This window comes from Sceloporus occidentalis, unplaced genomic scaffold, assembly GCF_023333645.1.
Source record: "Sceloporus occidentalis isolate IW3139 unplaced genomic scaffold, rSceOcc1.0.p SCAF_1, whole genome shotgun sequence".
Taxonomy (NCBI): domain Eukaryota; kingdom Metazoa; phylum Chordata; class Lepidosauria; order Squamata; family Phrynosomatidae; genus Sceloporus; species Sceloporus occidentalis.
In genome coordinates this window covers 180,994,299-181,013,468 of record NW_028316981.1, presented here as the reverse complement: position 1 = coordinate 181,013,468, position 19,170 = coordinate 180,994,299, and the positions used below count along the sequence as shown (strand labels likewise).

Genomic DNA, 19,170 nt, shown 5'->3' with positions numbered 1-19,170 from the left:
TCTCTCAGGAGATAATGACGATGATGACAGAGAAGAAGGAACACTGCCGGAACTACTTCGCCTGCTTTCTGCAGCTGTCGGAAGGAAAGCGAGAGAGGGGGAAAGAAAGACCCTTCCAGTACTATTTTGTATCCTCAGTTTTGCTTCCACATCCCCATCCGCGAAAGGTGAGGAGGAGGAGTGGAGAAAACGCTCCGCGGCTGAGGCGTTTCCCCTCGGCGGCGGCGGAGAAGAGAGCTCTCTCTCTCTCTCTCTCTCTCTCTCTCTGTGGCCGGATCTCGTTTCCGGCGGAGGGATCTCCTCCGTCCGCCTGCTCTCTCTCTCTGCTGCCTGTGGGTGGTGGTGGTGCGGCCCATCTTGGCTCCGCTTGGGGCGGAGGTGGCACCACCATGGACGAGGCCTACGACGTGATCGTGCTGGGCACCGGCCTGACCGTGAGTCCCTCGCCTCCCATGCAGCCTCACAGCAGCCTCCTCCTCTTAGCAGCACAGCAGCTGCAGCAACGCCCTCCTCCTCCTCCTCCTCCTCCTCTTGCAGCTGCTGCACCCTCCCAAGGCGCCCCCATTTCACGGACCGTCCTACATTTCCCGGACGCGTCCTCCTTCCCTTTCCCGCCCAGGAGGCATCCCAACATGCCCTCCATTTTGAGCATGAATAGACACCTCGATATCTATCCCTCTAGCTAGCCACCCCTCTATCCAACCACCCATTCATCCATCCATCTATCTATCTATCTATCTATCTATCTATCTATCTATCTATCTGTCCATCTTCTGCCCATCCCTCTATCTGTCCATCGCTCTATTTATCTATCTAACCATCCCTCTATCTATCATCCCTCCCTCCCTCCATCCATCCATCCCTCTATCATCTATCTATCTATCCCTTTATCTCTCTATCTATGTATCCCTCTCTATCTATCTCTATTATTCTATCCATCCATCCATCTAATCTCTCTATCTAATCCATATATGAGTGTTGTCAGCTTTTTATTTGTTCATCTCCTGCTACATTTTCCCCTCTCCTTCCAGCGCCCTCCATTTTTGAGGTGCTGTGTCCTCCTTTTGCGGCGACCAGAGGTGCCCTCCTTTTCCAGGACGCGTCCTCCATTCTTCATCCTACTCTGTCCAGGAGGAATTCCCAAACGTTTCCTTCTCTCTTCTTCACTGTCCTCCATTTTGAGGTGCTTTGTCCTCCCTTTGCAGTGACCACGTGTCCTCCTTTTCCAGGACACGTCCTCCATTCTCATCCCCTTCTGCCCAAGAGGGATACTAATATGCCCTCCTTTTTGAGCATGGATTGACATTTATATCTATGAATTGATATTAAATTAATATTAATATACAAATGTTAATTTACAATTATTTATATGTGAGTGTTTTTAGCTTTTTGTTTGGTCGTGTCCTGCTACATTTCCCCCCTCCATGTCCTCCATTTGGTGGTGCTTTGTCCTCCTTTTGTAGTGAGGACGCCTGGCCCAGGATGACCAGGTGTCCTCCTTTTCCAGGATACGCCCTCCATTTCAATCTTCTGTCCAGGAGGAATTCCAAAACATCCTCAATTTTGAAGCATGAATTTACATTTCTATGAGTGTTTGGAGCTTTTATTTCCTGACGCCCTCCATTTCCCTCGAATGTCCTCCATTTGTTTCTGTGCCTTGCCCTTTTTTGTAGTGAGGACATCTGGCCCAGGGTAACCAGGCGTCCTCCTTTTCCAGGACACATCCTCCATCTCAACATTCTGTCCAGGAGCAATTCCAAAATGTCCTCCATTTTGGGTATGACTAAGAAGCATGAATTTACATTTCTGTGAGTGTTTCCAGCTTTGAATTGGTCATGTCCTATGACATTTTCTTTGAAGGTCCTACATTTTATGGTGCTTTGTCCTCCTTTATTTTTAGGAGGACCTCTGGTCAGCCTGCTCCCACATTTCATTACTGGATGGAGGTACATTGCATGCATCCTCTCAGAAGGCCATTGCCAAGCCTTCAGGGGCTGCAGCTTTGCAACAACCAGGCAAAGGGGTGGTAGTGGTTATTGTGCGTCTTCCTCACTGCAGCTGCTTGTTGTTGTTGTCGTTGTGAACTGCCCTCGACCCATGGAGACCCTCGTAATTCAGGGTGACCAGATGTCCTAACCACAAAGGAGGACAAAGCACTGCAAAATGTAGAACGTTCAAGAAAAATGTAGCAGGACACGACCGAATAAAAGCTCAAAACACTCATATACAGATTAATTTATGCTTCTTAGTCATGCTCCAAGCGGAGGACATTTGGGAATTCCTCCTGGACAGAAGCCTGAAATGTAGGACATGTCTGGGAAAGGATGGTGTCTGGTCACCCTGTTTGACTCAGAGACCTCCAAGCCCTCCTATCAGTAGTGGCCCTGCTCAGGCCTTACAAACTTGTGGCCAGGTTTCCTTGATGGAGCCTATCCACCTGGAATACAGCCTTACTCTTTTCCTGTTGCTGTGTGTTGTGTGCCTTCACGTTGTTTCCGACTTCTGAGAGACCCTAAGGTGGTGAACCTATCATAGGGTTTTCTTGGCAGGTTTCTTGCCAAGAGAGGGGTTTGCCACTGATCTCTATATAATTGATCTCCATATCACCATTGCCATCCTGTGAGGATGAGAGTGTGTGACTTGCCCATGGGTTTCCATGGCTAAGCTGGGATTCAGACCCTAGACTATAGAGTCCTGTCTAGCACTCAAGCCACTAGGCCACACTGGCTCTCTTATTTTCCTATTGACTTCCACTTTACCAAGCATTATCATCTTTTCTTCTCATGATATGGTCAAAGGATTACAATCAATTTAGTCATTGTGGCTTCCAGGGAGAGTTTGGGCAGATCTGGTCTAGGACCCTTCCATTGGTCTTTTTGGCCATCTGCGGTATCCTCTGCACTCTTCTCCAGCACCACTATCTCAGCTGAGTTCATTTTCTTCCTGCCGGCTCTCTTCACTGTCCAGCTCTCACATCCATGCATGGTGATGGGAAATGCAATGGCTTGGACAGTCCTACTTGTAGTATTTAATATCTCATTATAGCTGCCTATTTTCTAAGCGCCTAGTTCCCTATTGCTCCTGCGTTCCACCCTGAATTACAGCTGTTCCTGCCAGCCGTGAGCCGCCATGCATCATGTATTTATCTCCTCCCCGGCTCCATTCCCCGCCCAGCGACCTAACGGATGATGGGTTTGGCCCCATTGCAGTTCCTCTGATGCAACCCGACGCCATCCCCTGTCCCTGTCAGTGGGCACAGGTGAATACCAATTGCAGGCATCTCTTCCCGTTTCTTTTTCTTCCCAGTACTTCCACATGATGTTCCTGCTCATTCTAAGATTGCCAGCACATCACTTGGCTTCTACAGTTGTGCCTTTAACAGGAGCCTTATATGCGGTGGTTACGTAGATCATAGTGTTTATTTCTATCTTGTGCAAAGCTTCTTGCTTTTTTTCTGCGGATGTGCAGCTAAAGGCACTAAACAGGGAAGCGGCATAGAAATTGCAGGGAGAAAGACAATAGCATTGCTGGTGTTTCTCGGGTTTGCATATCATCTATCCCACAACATCCCTGCAGCCACCCATCATGCAGCCATTTAACTCTCGGTTCCCAAATCCTTCAACACCTATCATCATCCCAAGGTTGAAGGGTCTGCAGTGCAAAGGTGTCTAATGCCTTGTCCTGGTGCGGATGTGCAGGTTTCTCTCATTGCAAGTTTAAATAGTGCACCTTCCATCCTCTGTATGCAATTCTCCAGATCTTCCAGTCAATATCCTGGGCTTTTCCCTCTGGATTTTGTAACTATATATGAAAATTTCTAAGTTACAGTAAATGCTTTCCCCATTTCAATTTTTTTTGAGGGGATAAAGCTTTAAAAATATGTTTCTCCTTCTGTATATCATTGTAATCTAGAAAGTAGACTTGGGTCCAAAACACACTATGGAAAGAATCCAGTTTGAGACCGCTTTAACTGCCCTGGCTCAATGCTAGGGAATTCTGGGAACTGTAGTTTTGTGAGACGGTCTTCTCTGTCAAAGAGCTCTGATGCCACAATAAACTACAATTTCCAGGATTCCCTAGCACTGAGCCAGGGCAGTTAAAGTGCTCTCAAAGTGGACTATTTCTTCAATGTGTTTTAGACCTTGGTTTTTGCTTCTTGGCAGTCTATTTTCCCTCCTTCTTCAAAGTGTCCTTTTTTCTGTATCAACTTGGTTTTGTATAATTGTTAGTCTATCTCATATATGGATTGACATATGTTTTTTTTAAAGGTTAATCTCTTCATTTTTGTTTGGTATGACCATATAAGGGGAATTGTAACCAGCTTTCAGTGTGTTGGTTTGCTCCTATTCCCACAGCACTACAGGGATGGGGTTTTCTGCCTTGGAAAGCAATGCAGGGCACCTCTTGCTGCCTTCAGTGGATGGGTTGAACCCCTGCCTCCTTGCATAATTGGAAGACCTTCGTACAACTTCTGTGTGTTTTGCACTCTTGAGAATTCAACAGCTAGTCCTAACTAAAGTAGACCAATTAAGTATGGATTTTTGTTGGTGGTGCTGTCAAGTTGGTTTCAGGTTGTGGTAATACTATGAAAGAGAAACTGTTATTGATAGTCCTGCTCAGATTTTACAAACTCAGGACCAGGGCTTACCATTCAACAGTTCTTTCAGCGAGTCTACTCTAGGTGACTTTAAACTAGGGCTGGGAATCATGTGCTTTTTCAGATATTGTTGGGCTGCAGCTCCCAGCATTCAGGCTGACCAGATACCCTTACTGCAAAGGAGAGCAAGACACCACAAAATGTAGGACATGACGAAATAGAATCTAAAACTAATATAAATGTAATTTTGTGCTTCTTAATCATGCTCAAAATAGAGAACATTTTGAAATTCCACCTGGACAGAAGGTTGAAATGTAGGACATGTCCTGGAGAAGGAGGATGTCTGGTTAGCCTGCCAGCATTCATCACATTGCCTATGCTGGCTGGGGCACATCGAGATGGCTGCAAGATTTAGGCCCTTGATTTAAGCCTTTGTTTTTTTCTCACCTCTCTTCTCTTTATAGAAGTCCAGAGAACATAGCCCTCATTTTGGTATCTATTCAACTGAGTTCCTTTCTTTTCTTTTCCTTTCCTTGCTATTCCTAGATTAGGAAACACAATCTGTTCTCCTCTTCCTATTCTCTGACCCCCTGAGAATGGTAATCAAATGAGTGGAGGGGGTTCATACACCCACATCACTTTTCCATCTTCTGCCTACAGTCCTGTTGGGTAATGGAAGGAAATGAATTTCTTACATCTCCAGAATGTAGGAAATGGTATAAAGACCTAGTCCTTCTCCTACCCATGCCTGTAGCTGGTAGAAACTGAACCTGGGATCTTCTGCTTACATGTGTATTCAGTTACAGAGCTGTTATGGCCCCTCACTCTGAAACCATCCTATTTCTGTGCTGTAGAAGAGAAAAAGAGACAACATTTTAGGAAGGGAAAATACTGAGGCTGCTAACATATTGCAGAATTGATGCACTGCTTTAACTGTCATGGATCCACCCTATGGAATCTTGGAATTTATAGTTTGTTGTGGCACAAGAGCTTTCTGACAGGAAAGACTAAATATCTCACAAAACTGTACATCCCAGAATTATAACTGGAAGTTAAAGTGGTGTCAAACTGCATTAATTGTGCCATCTAGATGCAGCCCGAGTTGTCTTCTGCCATTCTTTCTCTATTCTCTCTCGACACCTCCCCATCCCATGCCCAGGTTCTTGGATACATCCAAGCTGTTGATATCCCTTGTAGAATCCATTTGTCCTCTTGAGGCAAGTAGACTGTCCTCTCCTTCTGCACTCACAGTGCATTGACTTTTAATAGCAAATTGGCACTGCAAACACCTTTTGTGGTTAGTCATGATAGCTTAACCACAGTGGCTTCTCCCAAGTAATTCTTGGACCTCAGGGTGGATGTTGCTATTCAGAATTTTCTCTTAATCCTTGTAGAGCTACAGAACTGCTGGGGAGATGAAATGTTCATTAAACCAGTGAAAATCTGTAATGATGCTGTGCCCAAAGGATCTCTTCCAACTCACAGTTCAGTGACAGGGGATATCTTCCCCAGTGCAAAAATTACTGTTTCAGAAATCATCCCATAATTTCCCCTCACTCAAACAAGAATTGTTGTGGCGAAAAAAAAAGAATATACAGCGAGCAAGGTTTGTTGTAACCTGGAGTGTTGCCAGAACTTGGGAAAGTTAGGGATTTTTTTAACTACAACTCCCAGAATCCTCCACCTTTTGCGGCAGGCTGGGGAATTATGGAAGTTGTAATTAAAAAAACATACTTTTTCTGAGTAACGCCCATAATATCAATGATAACAAATTACACAATCACCCCTAGAATGCTTAAGTCAGATGTGACTGGTGCTTAAGGGACTATATGGAACTAAATTCAGTGTTTGTCCCAAATGGGGAAGACCCCTGAAATCAGTGTCACTTACATAAGTAGTGACTGATAAGTTCCTTTCATTTTCATGTAATCTACTCACATAAGAACTAACATTGGACTTTGCCCAAGACCTGTTACTGAATTCCACTCAGAAATAGCATGATTGCCACTTCCCTGTCTCTGAATAGAGTGCTGTTCTGGTAACTAAAGATAACTGAAAGAACTTTGGATAGGTGAAATCATGTGAAGGACAGTTAAATCATAGTAGAAGTTAGGTTTGCATGTTGGCTTGTAGTTAACGGAACTGACCTGCAACCTTCAGTGAGATTATGTCTTAATTGGAGAGAGGGAGGACCAAGCCTAATGAAGCATTTCTACTAAATTAAGAACAGGCCCAGAATTTCAAAGTGTAGAGCATCCTTTTGTGAGCTACCTTCTCACTCACACCTCCCATCTACTTACTGAAGCTTACCTTCAGACGTTCCAGGTGAAATTGGCAAGGGCATTCTGTAAATATACCCAGGACATTGTTCCCTTTTGACCAGTGAAGCTGCTTCTCAGTTTAATGCTCCCACCTCTACCTGTCTGTGATTAAATGCTCAAGGCAGAATTAATTAATTAATTAAAAATAAAATAAATGGCAGAGTGTCTGTGGACAACTCCCTCATCAGTTTCTCAAGATTTCCTTGAGATCATGTAGTTCCACTCCTTCATCACTCTTCCCCTATTTTTAACACTACTTAAATAAATTGCAGTCGGCCCTCCTTATCCATGGATTCAAGCATCCATGGATTTAAAATATTCAAAAAATTATAAATTCCTAATAGCAAACTGTGATTTTCCATTTTATATAAGGGACACCATTTTGCTATGCCATTATATTTAATGGGACTTGAGTTTCTACGGATTTTGTTATCCACAGGTGGTCCTGGAACCAAACCCCAGTGGATAACAAAGACCCACAGTAAAATAAATTCCCAGAGGTAAACACTACTTAAATAAATTAAAATTAATTAAAGTTAATTAAATATTTGAATATAGTGTTAGTTACATTTTACATTGAACATCCAGAAGTATTTGCAAAACCTAAAATACCTTTTCAAAATATGAACCTCTTGTGGCACATTTGAAACTATTATGGAGAAGACATAAACCTACCATTTTCTGTCCTAGGAATGTATCCTTTCAGGCATCATGTCTGTGAATGGCAAGAAGGTTTTGCACATGGACCGGAATCCATACTATGGGGGCGAAAGCTCATCCATTACCCCTCTGGAAGAGGTAAGGTATTGGGGCAGTCTGTGTGCATTTCTACTTTTGTTGACAATATGCCCAGTTCTAATCTACTGAACCACGAACCCAATAGGTCACCTTAGGCAATGGCCTTCACTGTTGGCCTCCTCACCTGCAGTAAGGGAGGAAGTACTGAACATTGTTAGGTCTTTCTGAGATAATATATATGCAAACCATTTTGAACACTCACAAAAAGAACCATGTAAGCACTAAGTCACAGAGTTTCTCTGTTATCAAATTCTTTACAATCTCTAGATTTTCCAGCCAGGTGCCCACTGGTATCACAAAATGGTGATGTTTGTATTGTGTGCGTGTTTTGGTGTAAACACCATATAGCAGTGCAGCAGCACTATTTTTGCAGTAGGGAGATTGTAAAAAAGTAACAAGGCTCACAATACAGCGGGTGTTGTGCTAATGGGATTCTGATGCCTTTTGGCTAGGAGAATCCCTGTTTGTGGAACTAACTGGTATTTCTTTTCTCTAAGAAAAAATAGCAACCTTTCCTGGCTGGTACAGCTGAAATAAATTCTCCTATTTTGCTGGCACTGAAACTGTTGTTTTGTATCAGTAAGGTGCATTAAGTGTGTACAAGTACATTGTTTTTCCTCTCTCAACCACCAGCTCTACAAGCGATTTGAAATCGCAGAGGGTCCTCCTGAATCCATGGGGCGTGGCAGAGACTGGAATGTTGACCTTATCCCCAAATTCCTCATGGCGAATGGTAAGCCTTCTTCCATTTGATCAGTTAGCCAAAGAGATGTTTCCTGGTTTTTTCCCCTGAAAAAGGGACCAGGATAAGTTACAAAAAAAATACCTATAGAACAGTTCCTCTGAATGATTTAACCTATAGTGCCCATTAGTCCAACTCAGTATGGTCAGTGGTAAGGGATTGAGGGATTCTAATCCTAAATTTTTGGAGGATCAGTGGTTTCTTATCTCTGTGGTAGGAGAACAATCCACAGTGGTTAAGAACAAGATTCATCTAGTAGTACCATAAGATGTGTTGGTATGTCAGCATGGGCCAGGACTTTGCATGTAATTGGCACTGATAGGCAAACATCCACACATTGTTTCTGCAGTCTTTGGAGCTCTGCTGCTTATGAAACAACTCTACCTGTACATTCCAGGCACACAAGCTTTTCACCATCTGTTTGCAGCTTCCTGCAATCTTTTATCCTTATTTCTAAAAAAAAACCCTTTCTGCCTATTTTTTAGAGTTATTCTTTGTGTATTTAATGTGTTAAATGCCTTCATTTGTTGTTCATTGAATGCCATGGTGAGCTGGTAGGTAATAGGTAAAGGTTTAAAATAAATAATATCTTGGCTAATCTTTTCGTCCTGTCCTGGGGGTGAATGGGAGCTACCTGTGGAGACAACTAAAGGATTGTCTTCTCATATGTAGGCCAGCTGGTGAAGATGCTGCTGTATACAGAAGTAACACGCTACCTGGACTTCAAAGTGGTGGAGGGCAGCTTTGTTTACAAGGCAGGAAAGATCTACAAGGTGCCATCAACAGAGACAGAAGCCTTGGCATCCAGTGAGTGGATCTGGATTGAACAAATGCCTGCTGCAAAATTCTGCTCTGTCTGACCTTACAGAACAGCTTTGTATCTGTATTAGTTTGCATTTACTTTTAATTTAAAATATTATCCTGATAATCCATTATTGAGCTCTTCAAGCAGTTACAAACACCCAACAGCCGTATCCAGTAAAAAAAAAGCTAGAAGAGTGCAACCCCAGATCACCTAAAGCCAGCCCATACTAATGTATTGGCAAGATCAGCCTACAAACAATGCTTTTGAATCCTCTGTTAGCCAAGGTACACTTAATTAATTTCTGAATGGAAATTGAAAACATGCTTCATTTTTACATCTGTAAAAGTTTATCATATCAGAACAACCTGTACCCAGAGGAATCCAATTACCCACCCTCCCATTTGTCTGAATGGCATGTATGGATATGGCTTCTTTGGGGGCAGGCAAATTCAGATGTATTTATATTGGGAATGATTGACTGATTCTGATGTAGATGGGAAACCAAATTACTTACCTCCAGAAGAGTCAAGGCCAGAGCAGCAAATTATACAGAGGTGTACTGGGCGGCCGCCTTGTAGGATGAGTATTTGAAACCCTTGGTTCTTGAACATCTTTAATTTCTTGAAACACACATTCTACAGAAGGTTGTTGCCGAGTTGCAATCACTTACCTAAATAGAAACATTTCAGCTGCACTTTATTCATTCCATGTTGTTACCTGAGATACTGGAATCGAGGAAATGGAATGACAGCACTAGTCTTTACCTTTCATAGATTCAAAGACACTGTGTTGGTGCTCAGTAAATCTCCTTCAGGTTTGGAAGGAGAACAGTGACTCCCATCTCTTTCCCTTCTCCTCCTGAAGGAGCAGTTCCTTCAGCTGGAGATACTAGAGAACCTGGAACATTCTGCAGGGAAAATAGGGGCTCTCTCTCATGAGCCAGGGCCACAGTAATTCAGTGTAACTCTCCAGCGTGATGTCTCCAACCCATCCATCTTTCCTGCTTATCCCACCCCTTTCAGATCTCATGGGCATGTTCGAGAAGAGACGCTTCCGCAAGTTCCTGGTGTTTGTGGCAAACTTCGATGAGAATGATTCAAAGACATTGGAAGGTGTGGATCCTCACAGCACCACCATGCGTGAGGTCTATCGGCGCTTTGATCTGGGCCAGGATGTCATTGACTTTACAGGACACGCGCTGGCGCTCTACCGTACTGATGAGTGAGTGATTCACCAGAATCCTCCTGGATTGTAGCATGGCTCGCTCTGTATCCCTTCATTCTTGGTTATTTGTTTAATTAATTAATTCAGTTTATATCCTGCCTTTCTCCTGCCAAAGGGACCCAAAGGCAGATAACATATTGTGACTCTTTGCTCCACTAGCAATTTCTTGCTCTTGAGAGATGGGTAACTTGGAAGGTAGTCTGATGTTGATGTCCTTTCCAGCACTGGTTGGTAGGTTCTAGGACAGGGACAATGGGCTATTGGCTTCCTAAGGCAAAACCAAAGCCAAAAATTCACTACTGATCTGTTGCCTATTGTTTTGTCTACTGCTATCTTCTGTGCCAGGCTAGACCAAAGCAGCCTGTTTGTCCCTCTCCCCTCTTTTCACAGTTACTTGGATCAACCCTGCTTGGAGACCATCAATCGTATCAAACTGTACAGTGAATCCCTGGCCCGCTATGGGAAGAGCCCGTACCTTTACCCACTTTATGGTCTGGGTGAGCTTCCCCAAGGCTTTGCCAGGTATTGAATCTTATAAGGAAATCAAGGGCATAGAACCGGGATGGGACTTGTGTCACACCCAGATGTTGTTGGACTGCAACTCGCAGCATTCCTTTTCCTCACCAATGGCTAGTCTACTCAGGTCTTCTGGGAGTTGTAGTCCAGCTCACATCTGGAAGTCTGCATGATTATTCTTGGCATAGTAGAACTCTTGCTTTTGACCTGCTCCTTATCATAGACCAGAAGACAAGACTGGCACTGCTTGTTCTGTTCCAAAAAATTCAGACACTCAGTCTTCCATGGGTTGCTCAAATAAGGTATCTGTAAGCTCAGCATAAACATGTATGCATTTGTTCTGAACTCAGCAGCCAGGCTTGTGAATTTAATTTTTATAATTGTTTGCAACAGAGATGGCCAAAGGGGAGACATGGATATGTCAGGGAGACATTTGTAAATAATTGAACCTTGAATAGTACGTTGAAGGAGAAAAACATAAGAAGACCACAGAAACTCCTTGAACATTTTTTTGTAGATAACTGTTTTAATACTTTTTCAAATTAAGGATTGGCTACTACATTTTAAAGAAAGGTGTTTTTGTTTTAGATAACTAAACTCGATTTGATACTAACAGAATAAATAAAACCAGCTCTACGGAATATATCAGAAATTAAGGAACCCATTGGGTAGGTGGGAAGGATTTTTTTAATTTTGGGGGTTGTCAGGAAAGTATTTTGTCCTTAAGCTGAACTGCATGCTCTGTGTTTGGAGTGGGGTACAGGGAGAAACCAGATCAGTACCCTTCATCAGCTGCCCTTCTCATGTCCTCAGGCTCAGCGCTATCTATGGTGGCACCTACATGCTCAACAAGCCAGTTGATGAGATTGTCATGGAAGATGGCAAGGTCATTGGGGTCAAATCAGAGGGAGAGGTGAGCATGGGAAACTGAAACTTTCATCCCTGTGTGGTGGAGAACCTGGGAGGCAGTAATGGGAAGATTGGGGTTTTTTTTAAGAGGAGGTACCTAACTTTAAAAAGACACTTTCTGTTATGAGATGCTTCAGTGTTCATGTCGTTTACCAGCATCCAGAATCAACTTTTGTCTTTTTATCACCCTTACTTTTTGCTAATCAATTGAGTACACATGGACTCACAGATGGAATGGGGAATCACTCCTTCTCCTGAGTCCTGACTAATCCTGACTATATGGTTTGTGAGGTAATCATAATCTCATCTTGTCCTTGAATTAATGTCTTTAGATAAGAGCCAATCTGAAATACTTTGCTGTCTAAAATTGTACCCAAAACCCCAAGTGCAACCCGCCCCCCACCCTTTGTGTTCATAGTACCCGAAACCAATTAACTTTGTGGTACATGAGGCAAAAAAACTCCATAATCACATTTCTCCATCTCTGGCATTATAACTGAGAGCTAGCATAGTGTAGTGGTTTGAGCATTGGACTACAACTTTGGAGACCAGAGTTTGAATCCTTGCTCGGCCATGGAAACCATTGGGTGATCTTGGACAAATCACACTCACAGCCTCAGAGGAGGCAAAGGCATTCGAAAAAAATCTTGCCAAGAAAACCCTGTGATAGGTTTCCCTTACGGTGCCATAAGTCAGAAACAACAGTGACAAAGCACTGTAAATACATAATGAAAAAATAGAGAGCAATTTGCTGCTATTGAGGCACCATGTCACTCTGCATAATGTTAAGGTGGTCCTGCTTTTGATATGGAGATAAATTGAAACACGCAGTTCCTTCAGCTGCACTCTAATATAGTGAAACTTGGCAGAATTTCCTTATTATCTATTTCAGCTCCTATTTTACACTGGCAGCTGAAATCAGAGCAAAGTGGGGAAACATTTACACAAGAATTTCCATATCTACCAACTAAACTGAGGTACAAAATAGTGGCTCCAAAATTTAAGTGTAGATTTGTGGATTGATATTCCCCCTGAACGTGGACTCAGAAGTGTGTTCTTTTCAGCACCAGAATTGAAGCCATACAAAAATTTGCTCCCAGTTTCCTCCCAAAAAACTTCCTTCATTTCAAATCTTCAAATTAAAAAGAAGAAAAGAAAAAAAATCTATATTTATTTGTTGCTTACTTTTTTATTCCACTGTTCAGTATCAAGATGTACAAAGTAGTCAAATTTTTGTAACAGTAAAACAAATACTACAAAATGGAGAATGGCAGAATTTTTCCATATCGTTACTTGTTCCCAAAGCATGCAAGAAAGGAAGGATGGGTCTCTCCCCACATCCCTTTGATAATGGTGACTCTCCAATCCCAGGTGGCACGCTGCAAACAGCTGATCTGTGACCCCAGCTATGTACCAGACCGAGTACGCCCAGCAGGGAAGGTTGTGCGTGTCATTTGTATTCTGAGCCACCCCATCCGAGGCACCAGTGATGCCAACTCCTGTCAAATCATCATCCCCCAGAATCAAGTAGGACGCAAATCTGGTGAGTTAACAGACATGGAGTTTGAGAAGGGTGGAAATGGGGAAGCCAGGAACGTACTGGGCTGTGGGGTTCTTCTGCAGGCTGACATGCCATGTAACAAGTGCCTTCTAATGCTGCATCTTTCTCAAATCTTTATTTCACAGGATTATTGTGGGGATAGGTCAAGTGCACCTAATGGATTGGGGAACTGAACTGAAGGCCCAAACAGACAGGCCAAAATAAAGCTGTTTCGGGTCACTTTGGAGGTATGCTGTTTAAATTATGCATGCGCCCTAAAAGGCCAGAAACCGCGCCAATGCCATGCTCTAATCCTAAAGATTGGAGTGTAGCTTTGGCGCAGCTTCTAGACTCTTAAGATGTGTGTGTCATTCAAACAGCATATCTCCAAAGTGACCCGAAGCAGCTTTATTTTGGCCTGTCTGTTCAGGCCCTTAGTTTGCAATATAACTGATATAGCAATCTTCCTTATACTCAGTTAGCCTGTTGGTCTATCTAGTTTACTGGTGGGCCTAATGCAGCTTGTAGACTGCATGTGACCCCTGAACCCCATTCTTGTAGTCTCTGAAGCCTCCTCAAGTAAAAATAAATCAAAATTTTCAGGCAATTTTTGCCCCCAAACCATGTAGAAAATTCATCCAGCACACGGAAAACATGCAGATACCCCCATTCTACCCCATGGGCACTCTCAACCACTTATGATTCCCAAATGCCTCTGTTTTCCTCTGTAGGAAAATGACAACAGGATGAGATACAGTTCCTGTTACGATTTTGACAGAGACTGTAGAGGAAAACAGTTATTTGGGCTTGCTGTGGGTATGTGTGGGGGTGCAATTGAGTTCTGTGGAGGGGGGTTTGGTGGAAATTGGCTTCTGGCCCCCATGCAGCTGTCCACCTCAATCAAATTTGATATTGTCTGCTCCAAGGACCTTTTCAATATATTGGGGATTAAATCTGGGCTGTTTCACATGCGAAGCAAGGGATCTGTCACTGAAACTATAGCCCTTCCCTATGCTAGCTAAAGCAAAACATTGCCCTTTAGGTCTCTCTATAGTAGAAGTGTTGGCACTTGAGTACATTATGGAAGCTGCTAAGGGGCACATTTGTGATCCTTCTGATTTCCTTTCTAATTCTTTCCCAAACAGATATCTATGTCTGCCTCATCTCGTCTGCCCACAATGTGGCTGCCCAGGGCAAGTACATTGCCATCGCGAGCACTACTGTGGAGACGGACTCTCCTGAGAATGAAGTGCAACCAGCCCTTGAGCTGCTTGAACCTATCGACCAAAAGTGAGTGTGGGTTTTCAAAGAAGGATTCTGTGTGGAATTGTAATTTACAAATTGATTTCCTGCCTGAAATTTACATGCTAAAGCAGGGAAAGGGAAGTTATGTGGATATCGAAATGTTTTTGGACTGCAACTCCCAACCCTACCTGCATAACCAGTGGTGATGTTGTGGTCCAACAACATTTGGAGGGCTATATCTGTGATTTAAAGGAATGGAGATGAGCACATGTGCTTGCCTGCAGAAACATAAACTTGAGCACAATGAAAGAAGAGCACATCAGTACTTCACTCTAGTTATACAATGTAATGTAACACTACGTTAAAGGTGGCTTCAGATGGTAATTTATGAGAGAAGTTATCCATATCAAGTTAAAAAGAAAAGCCTTAGGCAAGGGTTGACAAAATGGGGCATTCCCATAATACCAAGTCAGCATGCCCAGTGATGAGCAGCTGGGGAATTAGCACTTGAAAATGTCTGGAGGGCTTGGAGTTATTTACTCCTAGCCTATGAGAGGAGTTTAGGAGTTGATGAATTTAAATTCTACCCTAACAAGGAGAGTGACCAAGCAGGAGAATCACTGTAGAGAGAGAAATTGTGGACTCAGCCTAGTTCTTATAAATGTAATGATTTTTTTTATTCAGCCTGTACTTTCAGAGTGCAGGTGGAACATCCAGTTTCAGAATGCAGATGGGTGCTCCATACCACAAGTGCCTGGTGCCTCGGTGATGGCAGGAACAAAGGTTTAATCCCACTCTTTCACTTGTGTACTGGCTTTCTCTGCATTCGGGTATTGTAGCATATGAACCCCATCTGTAGAGCAGACACATGTTTACCATTTTGTCTAAAGCTAGCCTTGTGAGGATAGAAAAACAGTTTAACAAACAAAATGGCTAGAAGTATAGTAAGAAGTAAGGATAAAAAGATGAAGTGCTGGAAGATTACTGAAACGTGGAAGTTTAATAAAGTGAAAGGCTTATATTAAATCTGAAAATGGCCATGGTCCATGACAAAAGAAAGGCATGATGAATCATCTTCTGGGGCAGAGTGTTGGTAGTGGAACTGAATCTATGAAGGTCAAAACTTTAGAAATTCTGAGGTGGTAGGTATATATTGAAAGTGCTTTGAAGGAAGATCATCATTGGTGCATGCACTAATCTCTGTCCTGTTTGTGGTTAATAGGATTAACTGGTTTCTGTGACTTTCAAAAACCAGCAAACCTATTTGATGGGGGGGAAAAAACCCTAAATCGGCATAAGGTGTGTGTGTGTGTGTGTGAATTATTCTGAGGGCTCCTAAGTGTGCTATACCATTCTCATCATTCCCTGCCAACATTGGTTGTATTACAAGTTGGAATCAAATACATTATGGGTGTCTGGTTATGGAACACTGGTTATGTTTTGTACTTTAGGCTGGGAAATAGGCTTTCTTACACATCTTTTTCCCCCTATAGGTTTGTGGCTATCAGTGATATATATGAACCTACTGATGATGGATCTGAAAGTCAGGTGAGAATCTCCAACACATTTGATCTTCTTAAGTGTTTTCAAATTGAGAGAGAGAGCGCACGAGAGAGAGAGCAAGAGTGAGAATGCTTAGCTGGGTCCAGAGATGGCTCTGGGCAAGGTCCTTGCTTCTCTCTCCCATTTCCTCTTCCCATCCAATAAATTGCTTTTGGTTTTGTCTCTTGGCTTTCTCCCTGCAGATATTTTGCTCACGATCATACGATGCTACCACTCACTTTGAGACAACATGTGATGACATCAAAGACATTTACCGGCGCATGGCAGGGGCTCCTTTTGACTTCGAAAGCATGAAACGGCGCCAAAATGATGTCTTTGGCGAGGACGAGCAGTGACCATGCCTTTTCCTTCCCTGTCCCTTCCCTCCCTGGGTTATCCCCTTGCAAGGGACCATACTCCCACTACGGACTGGCTTTAACCCACACTTCACCTTAGACTGGCTTGTCCTCCAAATCCTCATTCCACTAGGCCAGACTTCTCCTTGCTGGGACCAGTCCCTTTAAACTATAAGGAGAAAACACATTTCTAGATTAATCCTCCCTGTGCCACGTCTTGATAGTCTTTTTGGCTACAAACAAACTTTTCCCAACTGCCCCATGATTGAGGTTGGATCAAACTCGGGGCAGCCTAAACCTTTTCAAAATCCATGTCTTACATTCCTTACAGTGCCTGTTCTAGGCATTTGGGACCAAGCTGCCTATTACATACAATTGCATGCATTTAAATTCTACCCAATCTAGGAAAAAAGCAGTTTGGGTCAGGGGTGACTTGGCACACTTTTCTGCAGCAACTCGTTCTCCCTTATGGTCTCACTGCATGTTTGCAATGGTAAACACACATCTGAAAAGAGGCAGAATTAAGCACACTCACCACTTTTGCACTTCAACTTGTCCCATTGCAAACTATTCCAATCTAGAAATAGCAACCATTGGGGATTAAATGCATGTCATTGCATGTAACATGCAGTCTGGCCTTCAGTCCTGCTGCTAATGTGAAATTCTCATCTTCTCTCTTCTTCTCTCCCCTCTCCCCCCCCCCCCGTGCATTTTGCAGACATCTTTGTTCTGTCCACCAACTGTGCCCCATCATTGCTTCTCTGTGCCTCATAGCCCACTCCCCAACCTTTCCTTGTCTCAATTCTGATCCCAGTGAACTGGTCTTCTGCTTCACTTGTGACAGACCTTCCCCATCCACCTTACCTAATGTATAAATAGCTGTTCTTTCCCCTGTTTATCCTGACCGTTGTTTGAACACCCATTCCTTACACCAAGAGGAGACTGGAATAGCTACCACTACAGTATGAGGATGTGGAGGCAGAAAAAGCCATTCTGAACCATCTCTTCCACACATGCTGTCTCCCTAGCCAGTCCTATGCCCCCACCTTGCTACTTCAGGTTCCCACAGGCCTCTGTTTGTCTTGCGTCTATTTTGTCCCCTCAATCCCTCTTAGTTCCTTTAGCCTAAAATGTGGGAAGATTTGTGTGTGTGTATGTCTCTTTCTCTCTCTCTCTCTCTCCTTCTCTCTTGTGTGCTGGACATAGGGACAGGGTGGTGGTTCTGTCCCCTTCCACTTGCTGCCACCTGCTGTAACTTATTGTAACTTATTAACGAAGCAGGTCAAACTTTTGTCGATACTCCTGAGAATTAATGAAGTTTGGATGGGGGGTTAAGCCCTGATAACAGCAAAATGGCCTGGGGCCTGTTTTGTGTCAGAGGCTTCCTTCATGCCAGAGCTGGCTTATGGTTAACAATCTGTCTGTAACTCTAGGGGGATATGAGGGGTCACCTCCCTCCACCCCACAGCTGCTCAGTTGTCTCAAGATAATAAATTCACTTAGTCTATCCCTGGCTTCTGTCTGATACCATTGCCGTGTGGGTGAGAGAGAAGGGTGGCCAGGCCCAGACACTTCTCAGAGAGATGTACGGTGCATTTTGTAGACAGAGACTATGCTGAGATCAGGAGGTGGAAGAAAAATGGAGTATCAGCCCTCCATATCCACAGAATTTTAAACCATGGATTCAAGTGTTTGCGGCTTGAAAATATTTAATATATATGTATATATACATTCTAAAAAGCAAACCTTGATTTTGCCATTTCATAGAAGGAACACCATTTTATTATCCACTGTGTTTAATGGGACATGAATATCCATGGATTTTGGTATCCACAAGGTGTCCTAGAACCAAACCCTAGCAGATACCAAGGGCCCACTGTATATGTGAAATGGAATCTCTTCACACATACAGTGGGCCCTTGGTATCTGCTAGGGTTTGAGGAATGAGGAAATAGTTAGGAAAGCACCACAACCTGGACGTGTGCCTCGGTTTTTTTGGGGGAAAAGTCCCACTACAGTACCCACTGTCATACCAATCCATAAAAGCTGGAACTTAATTTCCACGGCTTATTCTGGTTGCAAACATCCACAGGATCCACTTCCCCTTCCCCTCAAAAAATTGGGCAAAGAGTGCCAAGGATAAAGCAAGATATAATATGTGATTGAAATTTAGGAACTGAGGTGAAAGTAACTATGATGCCCACATTAATCAGTTGTGTAGTCAGGACAGTACGTTTGCTCTCCTGTTTCTGACCCAGAATTGTTGTAGTGCCTTAACTGGAATCAGCTGACTTACGGAAGTTGACTGTGCCCTTCACAACACACACTCTCCTGGCTTTATGCAAACTGCAAAATAGTACTAAGCTGTATCTAGTGAAAAGTTGCTCTGTTTTTTCTATATCTTGGGTGTATCTACGTTACTTTAATTGCCGTGCCTCCATCCTACAGAATTCTAGGACTGGTAGTTTTGTGAGGTATTAGCACTCTGGCAGGGAATGCGGAAGACCTTGTAAAACCTAAAATCCCAGGATTCCATAGGATGGAACTCTGCAACACTTAAGGTGGTGTCAAACTG

At 43.3% G+C, this 19,170-nt stretch overlaps 1 protein-coding gene across 1 annotated transcript; it reads left to right on the top strand.

Moving 5' to 3' along the window:
- The first annotated feature begins 274 nt into the window (after positions 1-274).
- On the top strand, positions 275-18,102 carry LOC149322935 (rab GDP dissociation inhibitor alpha-like). Its single transcript, XM_089485030.1, has 11 exons — positions 275-434; positions 7,609-7,716; positions 8,350-8,449; positions 9,131-9,265; positions 10,286-10,484; positions 10,878-11,009; positions 11,817-11,916; positions 13,284-13,455; positions 14,598-14,742; positions 16,191-16,245; positions 16,443-18,102. Exons 1-11 carry the CDS (start codon positions 390-392, stop codon positions 16,593-16,595), a joined length of 1,344 nt encoding a protein of 447 aa, XP_089341156.1. The 5' UTR covers positions 275-389; the 3' UTR covers positions 16,596-18,102.
- The last annotated feature ends 1,068 nt before the right edge of the window (positions 18,103-19,170 follow it).